We start from the raw sequence: 14,142 nt of genomic DNA, 5'->3' as shown, positions 1-14,142 counted from the left end.
TGCAGAATGTCGCACTTTCCAGGAGAAATGGACGAACGACTATTTCTTTGTGGTAGTAAAAGGCCAGTGTGCCTAGTCTGTGCGGACGCGCTTGCGGTGATAAAAAAGGCTCTCCAGCGTCATTACAGCTCGAAACATGCCAAACTGCATGAGCTGAGAGGACAAGTGCGTTTGGATAAAGTTCACGCTCTTCGGCAGAGTTTGGCCCAACAAGCAGCTCTCTCCAGAGCGTGACATTAAAACATGGAAAGATAAAAAAGAAATATACAGGGATGAAAAAGCATGAAAGAAAGGTGAAATGAATGGGCTGTGTCTTAAATGTTTTAGCAGAGGTTATGAGTTAAATAAATAGTATGGTCCTCGAAGGATTTTGTAAAAATTGAAATGGCCCTTGATAGGAACAAGGTCCCCCCCAACTGTTTTATAGGCTCTGCTATGTTGTTAAATCTGAGATTTGAAAAAAAGAGCGAGGCAAAGACCTTGTATGTGTAAATTCACTTGGCAATAAACCAAATTGTGAATTGATTCTGACCAGTGTCCAGGCAACTGTGTTGTTTTTAGACTTATTTTTATTTTGCTGAGCAATAAAGTCCTGCTTGAAAAACAACAACCGATCCCCCCCCCCCCCCCCCCCTGCTGGCATATATGAAAATTGGTCAGAGTCAAAATACGTCCAACTTTTCATCGTATCGGATCGGAAAAGTGAACGTATACAGATACGCCTGTCTAACCTATTGATAGAGTATCACTTACTTATACAAAATGTATCAGACGAATACCTAACGAATGCATAACGTATACAAAAATATGGCGTATACAAAATATCGGCAACACGCTGGTGTACGTTGATATAAGGTAAGGCATAAGTAGTATACGTTAAGAGCACGCAGTGTTACGCTGGGGTGCGTTGTTGAACGCTGATGTTTTGAGAATGTTCAAAATGACCAGACGTACCCAACGTGTGCTTCATAAGTTATGCAGATGTTACATATAAGTTACGTTACGTTAGACATACGTGAATACAGAATACGTACGTGAATACTTACCTACGTAAGTACAGTACGTGAATACCTACATGAATACAGTACGTGAATACATTAGATGTACGTTAGATATAGGCTACGTCGGCTGACGGTAAACCCTACAGCCAATTTATTGATAACGAGTGGATAACCTATTCGTAACCTATGTTAAGCTTATCCCTGACGACGGACTAGCTTATTAAACGTGTTTCTACAGTGCAGCTAGCGTTCAGCTAGCGTTTTGGGAGCTTATTGGGGTTTGAATATAGTATATAGGGTCCCTGTGAGTAGCTCATCCTCACTTCTTCACAGCACGTCTTGATGAATACATCAACACATCATCAACCCAGCATCAGAGAGCATGGAGGATGCTGAGAGGCTGCGGCAAGAGTACATTCTAGCCATTCTCCAGCATCAGCATGACATGAACCAAATGGCACTTTTCCAGCTCCGTTGGCCAGACGCTCTGATACGTTTTGTATAAGTAAGTGATACGCTATCAATCAAATCAAATCAAATCAAATTTATTTGTATAGCCCAATATCACAAATTATACATTTGTCTCAGTGTGCTTTACAGACTGTACAGGTTACAACATCCTCTGTCCTTAGACCCTCGCATCGCACATGGAAAAACTTCCTAAAAGAAACCCCAAAATTAAAGGGGAAAAAATGGAAGAAACCTCAGGGAGAGCAACTGAGGAGGGATCCCTCTCCCAGGACGGACAGACGTGCAATAGATGTCGTGTGTACAGGATAAACAACATAGTACAAATACAACATTTGACAGAAATTATGTTGTGTTGGAAAAAAAAAGAAATAGAAAGTTTGGATGAATCCAGGAAAATGTCAATAAGGCTTCCCGGTGTCCAGCAGGACCAGGTCAGCAGGCGCTGTCACGATTCATGATCCTGACGTAAACTTTATCAGTGGCAACCTGCCACATGAGAGACAGACACTCCGGGGATGATACCCCGGATGGTGAGTTAGTAACATACATTTACATAAATGCATACAGATAGAGAGGGAGAAGAAGAGAGGGAGGGGAGGAGAGAGGAAGAGAAGGAAGAGAGCAGGGAGGTGTCCCCCGGCAGTCTAAGCCTATAGCAGCATAACTAGGGGCTGATCCAGGGCAAACCTGAGCCAGCCCTAACTATAAGCTTTATCAAAAAGGAAAGTCTTTAGCCTACTCTTAAATGTGGAGAGTGTGTCTGCCTCACGAACACAACCTGGAAGCTGGTTCCACTGGAAAGGAGCTTGATAGCTGAAGGCTCTGGCTCCCATTGTACTCTTAGAGACTCTAGGAACCACAAGTAACCCTGCAGTCTGGGAGCGTAATGCTCTAGTTGGTTTATAAGGTACTATGAGATCTTTAAGATATGCTGGAGCCTGACCTTTAATTGATTTGTAAGTCAGGAGAAGGATTTTGAATTCTATTCTGTATTTTACCGGGAGCCAGTGCAGAGCAGCTAATACAGGAGTAATATGATCCCATTTCCTTGTTCTAGTCAATACACGTGCCGCTGCATTTTGGATCAACTGAAGAGTCTTAACCGACTTTTTTGGACAACCTGATAACAATGAGTTGCAGTAATCCAGCCTTGAAGTAACAAATGCATGGACTAGTTTTTCTGCATCATTTTGAGACAGGATGTGTCTTATTTTTGCAATGTTACGTAGATGAAAGAAGGCAGTCCTTGAGATTTGTTTTATGTGGGAGTTAAACGACAGATCTTGATCAAAGATGACGCCAAGATTCCTTACAGTGGTGCTGGAGGCCAAGTTAATGCCATCCAGAGCTTCTATGTCATTAGAAAATGCGTTTCGGAGGCATTTAGGGCCAAGTATAATAACTTCAGTTTTGTCTGTGTTTAACATCAAAAAGTTGCTAGACATCCAAGTTTTTATGTCCTTAAGGCATGCTTGAAGTTTAGCCAATTGATTGGTTTCATCTGGTTTAATTGATAGATATAATTGGGTATCATCCGCATAACAATGAAAGTTTATAGAGTGGTTCCTTATAATATTGCCCAAAGGAAGCATATATAAGGTGAATAGAATCGGTCCAAGTACAGCACCCTGCGGAACTCCAAGACTGACTTTGGCTGTCATGGAGGATTTATCGTTAACAAGTACAAATTGAGATCGCTCAGATAAATAGGACTTGAACCAGCTTAGTGCGGTTCCTTTTATGCCAACACAATGTTCCAGTCTCTGTAGTAGAATGTCATGATCAACAGTGTCGAAAGCAGCACTGAGGTCTAACAAGACAAGAACAGAGACGAGTCCTTTGTCTGAAGCCAATAGAAGGTCATTGGTAACTTTCACCAGTGCCGTCTCTGTGCTATGATGAACTCTAAATCCAGATTGAAAAACCTCAAATAAACTATTATTATGTAAAAAGTCACAATCAATAGGTTTGACATACGTATACTAATTCATTATGTATATGTGTGGAAAAGTTGGACGTATTTGGACTCTGACAAATTTTGAGCTAGTTTTCATATACGCCGGCATACGTTTCTGGCATATCGTCTGCGTCCTTCAAACGATCACAATTTACCCTTAATTTATATCAACGTATTGCCGATATTTCGTATACGCCAGCATACGTTTCTGCCATACGAATATGTGTGACAGGTAGCGATGTGTCCTTTCGTGTCGAGGCTTCGAAGCGTGTGTCGAGTAATCGCAGAATATTTTTGTGAAGTGCGTATCAAGGCTTGTGTTGATGACGTATGTGATGATGTCCTCGCGAACTTGCCGTACCACGTGACTGATTCAGGAACAGGTTCGCGGGTTTGGCGTGTGATTCAAAATATAAAGGGGAGCGAACCGCAATTGAGCCCCCTCATAATCAACACTTTATATAACCGCGAATGTGTGGGTTGTTGTTGTCGTAGTATGCATGGTTGCTGTTGAGTTTTTGGTATTGCGTTTGTATTGGATCACTATGGAGCCAGCCAACTAACAAAACAATTGTTATGCACGCCAGCATCATCTTCCTTGTGAGCAAGTAAAGATACCAAATTTAAATCTGTTTAAAAGGTAATGTACATCCAACGTGTACATTACACATCCCTGGTGGCGCAGCTCGTAGAGCATGCGACCCACATTTCAATTGCTTGTAGCAGCGGCCTGGGGTTCAAAACAGACCTGCTGCTATTTGCTGCATGTCATTCCCCTTCTCTCTGTCCAATCTTAAACTGCACTATCATTTAAGGCGTAAAAAGCCCACAATTTTTTCCAGACACTCTCTTCTCAATAACACGTAATAACATCAATCTTTATTTTTAAATAGAACATTATATTCAGTCTTATATGTGTGCGTCAAAGAATCTTCAGGGCATAGATACTTTACATCCACTGCAGCCTTGCACTTCGCCAGTTTTACATTTATTGTCCACATGATGGCGCAGTAGAGCAAATGAAGCACCATGAAGCTTCGGCACATGTGCAAACCAATTGGATGGAAAGCTTCAATGCTTCATGAAGCTTCATCTCGCCATCACTAGTGACAGGGCCTTAACTCTTTGGTCGGGACTTACACTCGGGACTGGTCGTAGTAGCAGAGCTAACATTTGCATCACTGGTGCTGGATTCAGACTGTGTGCGTTTAAAAAATGCGGATATTTTTGCCTGAGTTTTTGAATGTTGAGGTTGACGTCGCTCCATTTATAAATATTTTGTTGGATATTTTACTTTTTTGCACGTTGTAGTTCTCTCCTCTTTTCCTCCGCTATGTCTCTGACTGGAGGTGTGCGCCCGTACGTGTGTGTCGGGAGCGGAGCCCCGCCCTTTGCGAAACAGCAGAGGAAAGAATGTGAATGCGCAAAGCAGCAACGCAGTAGACAGGGAAACAGGCACATAAATTAGATAAATAACATAAGCGTTTAAATTATTTAATAAAAGAGAACCTGTTCAATGTGAAAAGTGAGTTGTGATTTGGCACTATATATATATATAAAAAAAAATTTGAATCTCAAACTTCTTACCATTGCATTTGACACTTCTGAATGAAATGGCTTTGTTTGCTCCCTGGGTACATGGCGTATCAGGGAAATTGAAGGTAAAAACAACAACAAAATGTTTTAATAATATAATATTTATTATTATTTAGAAATTCTATTATTTAACTTCAATCTCAGAGTACTTGAGTTTTTATAATAACATAATATCTAATGATAAGAAAAATAATATAAGAATTTAAATACAAAATGTATATAATCAATTTGTAATATAAATAATAAATACTAAGAATAGTAATCATAATAATACAAACAGAATAATAATCAACATTAAAATTAAGGGGAGACAATTAGTCTACATTTTATTTGACGGGGGTCGGTAAGGCACCGGGATAATGGATAGGGGGGTGCTGGCCGAAAAAAGGTTGAGATCCACTGCACTACAGGAAGATATATACACAGTGAGGACTAGGGCTGAACGATTTGGAAAAAATATCTTATTGCAATTATTTTGACTGATGTTGTAATTGCGACATGATTTAAGATATTGATCATTTTTGCATCATTATTCTAATTCGTATTGAAAAACATATGAAATAATACTGCTGTGATTTTTCTGCAGGGATCTGTACCAAACTAAGATTTGTTTCTGTGTGTTGTTCTAAAGTGTGGACTCCCTTCCAGTTCATCAATATCAACTTTGTACTTGTTCAGGTATGCACTTCATTTCACTGGCATCTTCTCAAACAAAAGATGAATCACATAGTGACGCACTTGTTATGTTTTTCTGTAATCGTAATGTAGTAGTATAGTACTGTACTGTAGTAAACATTGATTATGATTGAGACACTCTTTTAAATATTGGAATAATGTACATTTGAAATTGATGCTGAAGTGTTCCCTTCTGGTTACTTCTTGTGGTTTTTGTCTGTACACGGTACAGCTCCACCCCTGAGCTGAAGACAATACAGTAGGAAATGAGAAGAGACATGCAATTTACATTTAGAACTTTATTATATTTTTAACAGTGTACAAATAACGTTACCTGATTAAAACGTGTGAAAATAAGATAATAATATGCTTTGTTGTGTGTATAACATATTTTACTGGAAAAAACAAATACTGAATAAAGCCTAAACAAGTTTTTAAGATATGGCACAATTACACTTCGAGGAATGTCTTGATTTTTTACAATTAAAATAGAAATAAATAAAAGACATATGACACTTGAGGCTACGTGTTTTTCAATTAGATAAAAATAAAGGAACGTACAGAACTTTCTAGATTAAAGCAGAAGTGTCCTCCGCCTCCTCTTGAGGCTACGTGTTTTTCATTTAGAAAAAAAAAGGAACGTACAGAACTTTCTAGATTGTAGCAGAAGTGTCCTCCGCCTCCTCTTGAGGCTACGTGTTTTTCATTTAGAAAAAAAAAGGAACGTACAGAACTTTCTAGATTGTAGCAGAAGTGTCCTCAGCCTCCTCTCAGGCGGAGCGTCAGGTCGATGGTACTCAGCGAGCAGACGTTGTAATCTGAAAGTTTCCCCTGATTCATCTCTCTGCCTTGGTGAATGAGCCTCTGCTGGTTCGCCGTGATCCCCTCTCTGCACTCGACCCTGCTCCTGAAGTTGCTCACCGTCTCGTCGGGTTTGATGTCGTATGTGCTCACCTTCCCCTTTTCGTTTCTGAGGAACACCTGGATGGTGGCCGGCTGGGTCACCAGCAGGGACACCATGGCGCCGGAGTGCAAGCCGTAGGAGCTGAGGGACATGGAGTCGTCGGTGAGAGGAGTGCTCAGGCCGTTCACAAAGATCAGCCTCTGGGTCTCACATTGAACTCCTAGTTCCTTCTGGATGCGGATTTTCAGAGAGCCCACTGTGTCCTGTTGTTGCACCATTAGGGTGCGGGACGTCCCGTTTAGCATCTTGATGATTATATCCATGATAGAAGTGGCCTGAAAGATAATTTCATACATTAACATTTAAACATAAAAAAATATATATTTACATTATTTAAGAAGTCTACTAGAAAAAACATTTCCAATTAAGTATCACGTTGTATTTCTTTGTCTGGATAAAGAGAGCTTCTTACCTTGTGATATCTTTAGCAAATTCCTTCGAAAAACTTGAAGTCTTTTTGGCGGTGACAGGAACACAAACGATGCTATGGCGCAGTTGTCGGATGGTTCAGCTCACCACAGTTTATATACAGTCTGCCCCAGCTGATGAACACCTCCCCTTCTCTTAAGATTCGTTTTCCCTTCCATGTCTCATAACTTTCGGTTTCTATTCTCCCAACATTACGCTGCATTGTTTTGATCGTTATCGTTACTGCTTTAGGGCAGTGGTTCACAAGCTTTTTCTTTTAGGGATACCTTTATATCATTAAATAAACTAACGAACCCTGATTAACGTTAACAGTGCTGAACAACTGATAAACTGTACAATTAACCCAAAAAGTGATTGCAATAACTTCGTGTAAAATTTGTGATTTGGATGAGTTTTAAAGTTAAGAAGATTATTTCCTGTGAATATTGCATCAGAGATGCATCTCATCAGATAAAATGTGTCAAAACAAGTTATTTTTAGCCACTTATACTGAAAACAAACCAATGTGTTCTATGGAAACAAAACAGAAAGAGAAAATATTGCGATTTTTATTAAATAAAGTTAAACACAAGAATGAAAACAGGACAAATGAAGATCATAATGTAAATCCCAAATTAAAGCAAAGTACTGCCATTACACTGAATGTCCTCATAACAAAGGTTTCCAAAACACTGCTGACTCACAATTTTAGTAACATGATACTGAAACTAAAATGAGATTTAACCATACAGCAGGTATCAAACGAAACTGAACAATGACAAATCTAAATGCAGGAAAATCATGTTTTTACAACTTCCCAAATTAAACATGTGTAATAATTATTATAACTCTGAGTGTTTCAGTATGGTGGCCCTCTCCTCCCTCAGTTGGTAGAGGAATATTTCCTGTGGTGAAAAAAATAAATATTAGTTAAGAATCTTCACAGTTACAAACAAAACAGGATGAAAAGGATACATAATGCTTCATTTAGATTCATGTACAGAATATATAGAGAATAAATAGTAAGATATATACAGTATGAGCAGTATGAACATGAGCAGCATCTGCCAAAATATAAAGTGCAGGAATAAGTACAAGTATAGACAGCAGTATAAATATGAATACACTACAGCAGTGGTTCTCAATGGGGGCGGTAGTGCCCCCCAGGGGGATTTCAGAGAATGTTCGGGCACTGGAAGCAATATTTTAGAAACGGGGGGGGGGCGTTCATCTGTTTGTGGGGGGCGTTTGCTTTATAGCAGGTATGGGGAACTTCCGGCCTGCGAGACCATTTGATCTGGCACTCGAGGTAATTCATAAACACATGCAAAAAATCAACAACAAAATAATAAATCCAAATCTAGTCAGCAATAGATTAAAACGGGCGGACTGACTGTTTTTCCTGGCCAAGGTCAGGGTCCTTGAACATAACACGAGCGGAAACATGTCATCACGTGGTCATGTCATGTAAAAAAAAATCAATATTAAACGAGACTGTCATTGACATCACAAACGCAGCATGGCGAGTGTAACAAAGAGAAAGGTGAATGCAGAATGTCGCACTTTCCAGGAGAAATGGACGAACGACTATTTCTTTGTGGTAGTAAAAGGCCAGTGTGCCTAGTCTGTGCGGACGCGCTTGCGGTGATAAAAAAAGGCTCTCGAGCGTCATTACAGCACGAAACATGCCAAACTGCATGAGCTGAGAGGACAAGTGCGATTGGATAAAGTTGACGCTCTTCGGCAGAGTTTGGCCCAACAAGCAGCTCTCCCCAGAGCGTGACATTAAAACATGGAAAGATAAAAAAGAAATATACAAGGATGAAAAAGCATGAAAGAAAGATGAAATTAATGGGCTGTGTCTTAAATGTTTTAGCAGAGGTTATGAGTTAAATAAATAGTATGGCCCTCGAAGGATTTTGTAAAAATTGAAATGGCCCTTGATAGGAACAAGATCCCCCACAACTGTTTTATAGGCTCTGCTATGTTGTTAAATCTGAGATTTGAAAAAAAGAGCGATAAAGTCCTGCTTCAAAAACATCAACATCGACCCCCCCCCCCCCTGCTGCCATATATGAAAAATGGTCAGAGTCAAAATTCGTCCAACTTTTCATTGTATCATATCGGAAAAGTGAACTTATACAGATACGCATGTCTAACCTATTGATAGAGTATCACTTACTTATACAAAATGTATCAGACGAATACCCAACGAATGCATAACGTATACAAAAATATGGCGTCTACAAAATATCGGCAATACGCTGGTGTACGTTGATATAAGGTAAGGCATAAGTAGTATACGTTAAGAGCACGCAGTGTTACGCTGGAGTGCGTTGTTGAACGCTGATGTTTTGAGCATGTTCATAAGTTATGCAGATGTTACACATAAGTTACGTTACGTTAGACATACGTGAATACAGAATACGTACGTGAATAGTTACCTACGTAAATACAGAACGTGAATACCTACATGAATACAGTACGTGAATACGTTAGATGTACGTTAGATATAGGCTACGTCGGCTGACTGTGAACCCTACAGCCAATTTATTGATAACGAGTGGATAACCTATTCGTAACCTATGTTAAACTTATCCCTGACGACGGAGTAGCTTATTAAACGTGTTTCTACAGTACAGCTAGCGTTCAGCTAGCGTTTTGGGAGCTTATTGGGGTTTGAATATAGTATATAGGGTCCCTGTGAGTAGCTCATGCTCACTTCTTCACAGCACGTCTTGATGAATACATCAACACATCATCAACCCAGCATCAGAGAGCATGGAGGATGCTGAGAGGCTGCGGCAAGAGTACATTCTAGCCATTCTCCAGCATCAGCATGACGTGAACCAAATGGCACTTTTCCAGCTCCGTTGGCCAGACGCTCTGATACGTTTTGTATAAGTAAGTGATACACTATCAATAGGTTTGATATACGTATACTAATTCATTATGTATACGTGTGGAAAAGTTGGACGTATTTGGACTCTGACAAATTTTGAGCTAGTTTTCATATACGCCGGCATACGTTTCTGGCATATCGTCTGCGTCCTTCAAACGATCACAACTTACCCTTAATTTATATCAACGTATTGCTGATATTTCGTATACGCCAGCATACGTTTCTGCCATACGGATATGTGTGACAGGTAGTGATGTGTCCTTTCGTGTCGAGGCCTTTTGGGAAGCGCTTATCGAGGCTTGTGTTGATGACGTATGTGATGACGTCCTCGCGAACCTGTTCCTGAATCAGTCACGTGGTACGGCAGGTTTGGCGTGTGATTCGAAATATAAAGGGGAGCGAACCGCAATTGAGCCTCCTCATAATCAACACTTTATATAACATATAATTTGTGGGTTGTTGTTGTCGTAGTATGCATGGTTGCTGATGAGTTGTTGGTATTGCGTTTGTTTTGGATCACTATGGAGCCAGCCAACTAGCAAAACAATTGTTATGCACGCCAGCATCATCTTCCTTGTGAGCAAGTAAAGATAGCACATCTAAATCTGTTGAAAAGATAATGTACATCCAACGTGTACAGTACACATCCCTGGTGGCGCAGCTCGTAGAGCAATGCGACCCACATTCAAATGCTTGCAGCAGCGGCCTGGGGTTCGAAACAGACCTGCTGCTATTTGCTGCATGTCATTCCCCTTCTCTCTGACCAATCTTAAACTGCACTATCATTTAAGGCTGTAAAAAGCACACATTTTTTTCCAGGCACTCTCTTCTCAATAACACGTAATAACATCAATCTTTATTTTTAAATAGAACATTATATTCAGTCTTATATGTGTGCGTCAAAGAATCTTCAGGGCATAGATACTTTACATCCACTGCAGCCTTGCACTTCGCTGGTTTTTACATTTATTGTCCACTTGATGGCGCAGTAGAGCAAATGAGTTTTTGAATGTTGAGGTTGACTGTCGCTCCATTTATAAATATTTTGTTGGATATTTTACTTTTTTGCACGTTGTAGTTCTCTCCTCTTTTCCTCCGCTATGTCTCTGACTGGAGGTGTGCGCCCGCACGTGTGTGTCAGGGAGCGGAGCCCCGCCCTTTGCAAAACAGCAGAGGAAAGAATGTGAATGCGCAAAGCAGCAACGCAGTAGACAGGGAAACGTGCACATAAATTAGATAAATAACATAAGCGTTTAAATTATTTAATAAAAGAGCACCTGCTCAATGTGAAAAGTGAGTTGTGATTTGGCGCTATATATATTTAAAAAAAAAGTTTGAATCTCAAACTTCTTACCATTGCATTTGACACTTCTGAATGAAATGGCTTTGTTTGCTCCCTGGGTACATGGCGTATCAGGGAAATTGAAGGTAAAAACAACAACAAAATATTTTAATAATATAATATTTATTATTATTTAGAAATTCTATTATTTAACTTCAATCTCAGAGTACTTGAGTTTTTATAATAACATAATATCTAATGATAAGAAAAATAATATAAGAATTTAAATACAAAATGTATATAATCAATTTGTAATATAAATAATAAATACTAAGAATAATAATCATAATAATACAAACAGAATAATAATCAACATTAAAATTAAGGGGAGACAATTAGTCTACATTTTATTTGACGGGGGTTGGTAAGGCACCGGGATAATGGATAGGGGGGTGCTGGCCGAAAAAAGGTTGAGATCCACTGCACTACAGGAAGATATATACACAGTGAGGACTAGGGCTGAACGATTTGGAAAAAATATCTTATTGCAATTATTTTGACTGATGTTGTAATTGCGACATGATTTAAGATATTGATCATTTTTGCATCATTATTCTAATTCTTATTGAAAAACATATGAAATAATACTGCTGTGATTTTTCTGCAGGGATCTGTACCAAACTAAGATTTGTTTCTGTGTGTTGTTCTAAAGTGTGGACTCCCTTCCAGTTCATCAATATCAACTTTGTACTTGTTCAGGTATGCACTTCATTTCACTGGCATCTTCTCAAACAAAAGATGAATCACATAGTGACGCACTTGTTATGTTTTTCTGTAATCGTAATGTAGTAGTATAGTACTGTACTGTAGTAAACATTGATTATGATTGAGACACTCTTTTAAATATTGGAATAATGTACATTTGAAATGGATGCTAAAGTGTTCCCTTCTGGTTACTTCTTGTGGTTTTGGTCTGTACACGGTACAGCTCCACCCCTGAGCTGAAGACAATACAGTAGGAAATGAGAAGAGACATGCAATTTACATTTAGAACTTTATTATATTTTTAACAGTGTACAAATAACGTTACCTGATTAAAACGTGTGAAAATAAGATAATAATATGCTTTGTTGTGTGTATAACATATTTTACTGGAAAAACCAAATACTGAATAAAGCCTAAACAAGTTTTTAAGATATGGCACAATTACACTTCGAGGAATGTCTTGATTTTTTACAATTAAAATAGAAATAAATAAAAGACATATGACACTTGAGGCTACGTGTTTTTCATTTAGATAAAAAAAAAAAGGAACGTACAGAACTTTCTAGATTGTAGCAGAAGTGTCCTCCGCCTCCTCTTGAGGCTACGTGTTTTTCATTTAGAAAAAAAAAGGAACGTACAGAACTTTCTAGATTGTAGCAGAAGTGTCCTCCGCCTCCTCTTGAGGCTACGTGTTTTTCATTTAGATAAAAAAAAAGGAACGTACAGAACTTTCTAGATTAAAGCAGAAGTGTCCTCCGCCTCCTCTTGAGGCTACGTGTTTTTCATTTAGAAAAAAAAAGGAACGTACAGAACTTTCTAGATTGTAGCAGAAGTGTCCTCAGCCTCCTCTCAGGCGGAGCGTCAGGTCGATGGTACTCAGCGAGCAGACGTTGTAATCTGAAAGTTTCCCCTGATTCATCTCTCTGCCTTGGTGAATGAGCCTCTGCTGGTTCGCCGTGATCCCCTCTCTGCACTCGACCCTGCTCCTGAAGTTGCTCACCGTCTCGTCGGGTTTGATGTCGTATGTGCTCACCTTCCCCTTTTCGTTTCTGAGGAACACCTGGATGGTGGCCGGCTGGGTCACCAGCAGGGACACCATGGCGCCGGAGTGCAAGCCGTAGGAGCTGAGGGACATGGAGTCGTCGGTGAGAGGAGTGCTCAGGCCGTTCACAAAGATCAGCCTCTGGGTCTCACATTGAACTCCTAGTTCCTTCTGGATGCGGATTTTCAGAGAGCCCACTGTGTCCTGTGGTTGCACCCTCAGGGTGCGGGACGTCCCGTTTAGCATCTTGATGTTTATATCCATGATAGAAGTGGCCTGAAAGATAATTTCATACATTAACATTTAAACATAAAAAAATATATATTTACATTATTTAAAAAGTCTAATAAAAAAACATTTCCAATTAAGTATCACGTTGTATTTCTTTGTCTGGATAAAGAGAGCTTCTTACCTTGCGATGTCTTTAGCAAATTCCTTCGAAAAACTTGAAGTCTTTTTGGCTGTGACAGGAACACAAACGATGCTCTGGCGCAGTTGTCGGATGGTTCAGCTCACCACAGTTTATATACAGTCTGCCCCAGCTGATGAACACCTCCCCTTCTCTTAAGAGTCGTTTTCCCTTCCATGTCTCATAACTTTCGGTTTCTATTCTCCCAACATTACGCTGCATTGTTTTGATCGTTATCGTTACTGCTTTAGGGCAGAGGTTCACAAGCTTTTTCTTTTAGGGATACCTTTATATAATTAAATAAACTAACGAACCCTGATTAACGTTAACAGTGCTGAACAACTGATAAACTGTACAATTAACCCAAAAAGTGATTGCAATAACTTCGTGTAAAATTTGTGATTTGGATGAGTTTTAAAGTTAAGAAGATTATTTCCTGTGAATATTGCATCAGAGATGCATCTCATCAGATAAAATGTGTCAAAACAAGTTATTTTTAGCCACTTATACTGAAAACAAACCAATGTGTTCTATGGAAACAAAACAGAAAGAGAAAATATTACGTTTTTTATTAAATAAAGTTAAACACAAGAATGAAAACAGGACAAATGAAGATCATAATGTAAATCCCAAATTAAAGCAAAGTACTGCCATTACACTGAATGTCCTC

General features: G+C 39.3%; 2 protein-coding genes across 2 annotated transcripts; both read right to left on the bottom strand.

Moving 5' to 3' along the window:
• Window positions 1-5,984: 5,984 nt before the first annotated feature.
• On the bottom strand, window positions 5,985-7,227 carry LOC115013604 (polyubiquitin-B-like). The gene is made up of 2 exons (XM_029440031.1): window positions 7,077-7,227; window positions 5,985-6,939 (listed from the first exon to the last, which is right to left on the bottom strand). Exon 2 carries the CDS (start codon window positions 6,925-6,927, stop codon window positions 6,460-6,462), a length of 468 nt encoding a protein of 155 aa, XP_029295891.1. The 5' UTR covers window positions 6,928-6,939; window positions 7,077-7,227; the 3' UTR covers window positions 5,985-6,459.
• A 5,069-nt stretch (window positions 7,228-12,296) lies between these two features.
• On the bottom strand, window positions 12,297-13,617 carry LOC115013410 (polyubiquitin-B-like). Its single transcript, XM_029439699.1, has 2 exons — window positions 13,476-13,617; window positions 12,297-13,339 (listed from the first exon to the last, which is right to left on the bottom strand). The coding sequence occupies exon 2, from the start codon at window positions 13,325-13,327 to the stop codon at window positions 12,860-12,862; it is 468 nt and encodes a 155-aa protein (XP_029295559.1). The 5' UTR covers window positions 13,328-13,339; window positions 13,476-13,617; the 3' UTR covers window positions 12,297-12,859.
• Window positions 13,618-14,142: the final 525 nt, after the last annotated feature.

Source organism: Cottoperca gobio, chromosome 9 (genome assembly GCF_900634415.1).
Source record: "Cottoperca gobio chromosome 9, fCotGob3.1, whole genome shotgun sequence".
NCBI lineage: Eukaryota > Metazoa > Chordata > Actinopteri > Perciformes > Bovichtidae > Cottoperca > Cottoperca gobio.
The sequence above is the reverse complement of the archived record's forward strand: the minus strand, read 5'-3'. Positions and strand labels throughout refer to the sequence as shown.

Excerpts from the sequence above, each read along its gene's own strand:
- LOC115013604 (XM_029440031.1), bottom strand. The coding sequence starts at position 6,927 with ATGGATATAATCATCAAGATGCTAAACGGGACGTCCCGCACCCTAATG.
- LOC115013410 (XM_029439699.1), bottom strand. The coding sequence starts at position 13,327 with ATGGATATAAACATCAAGATGCTAAACGGGACGTCCCGCACCCTGAGG.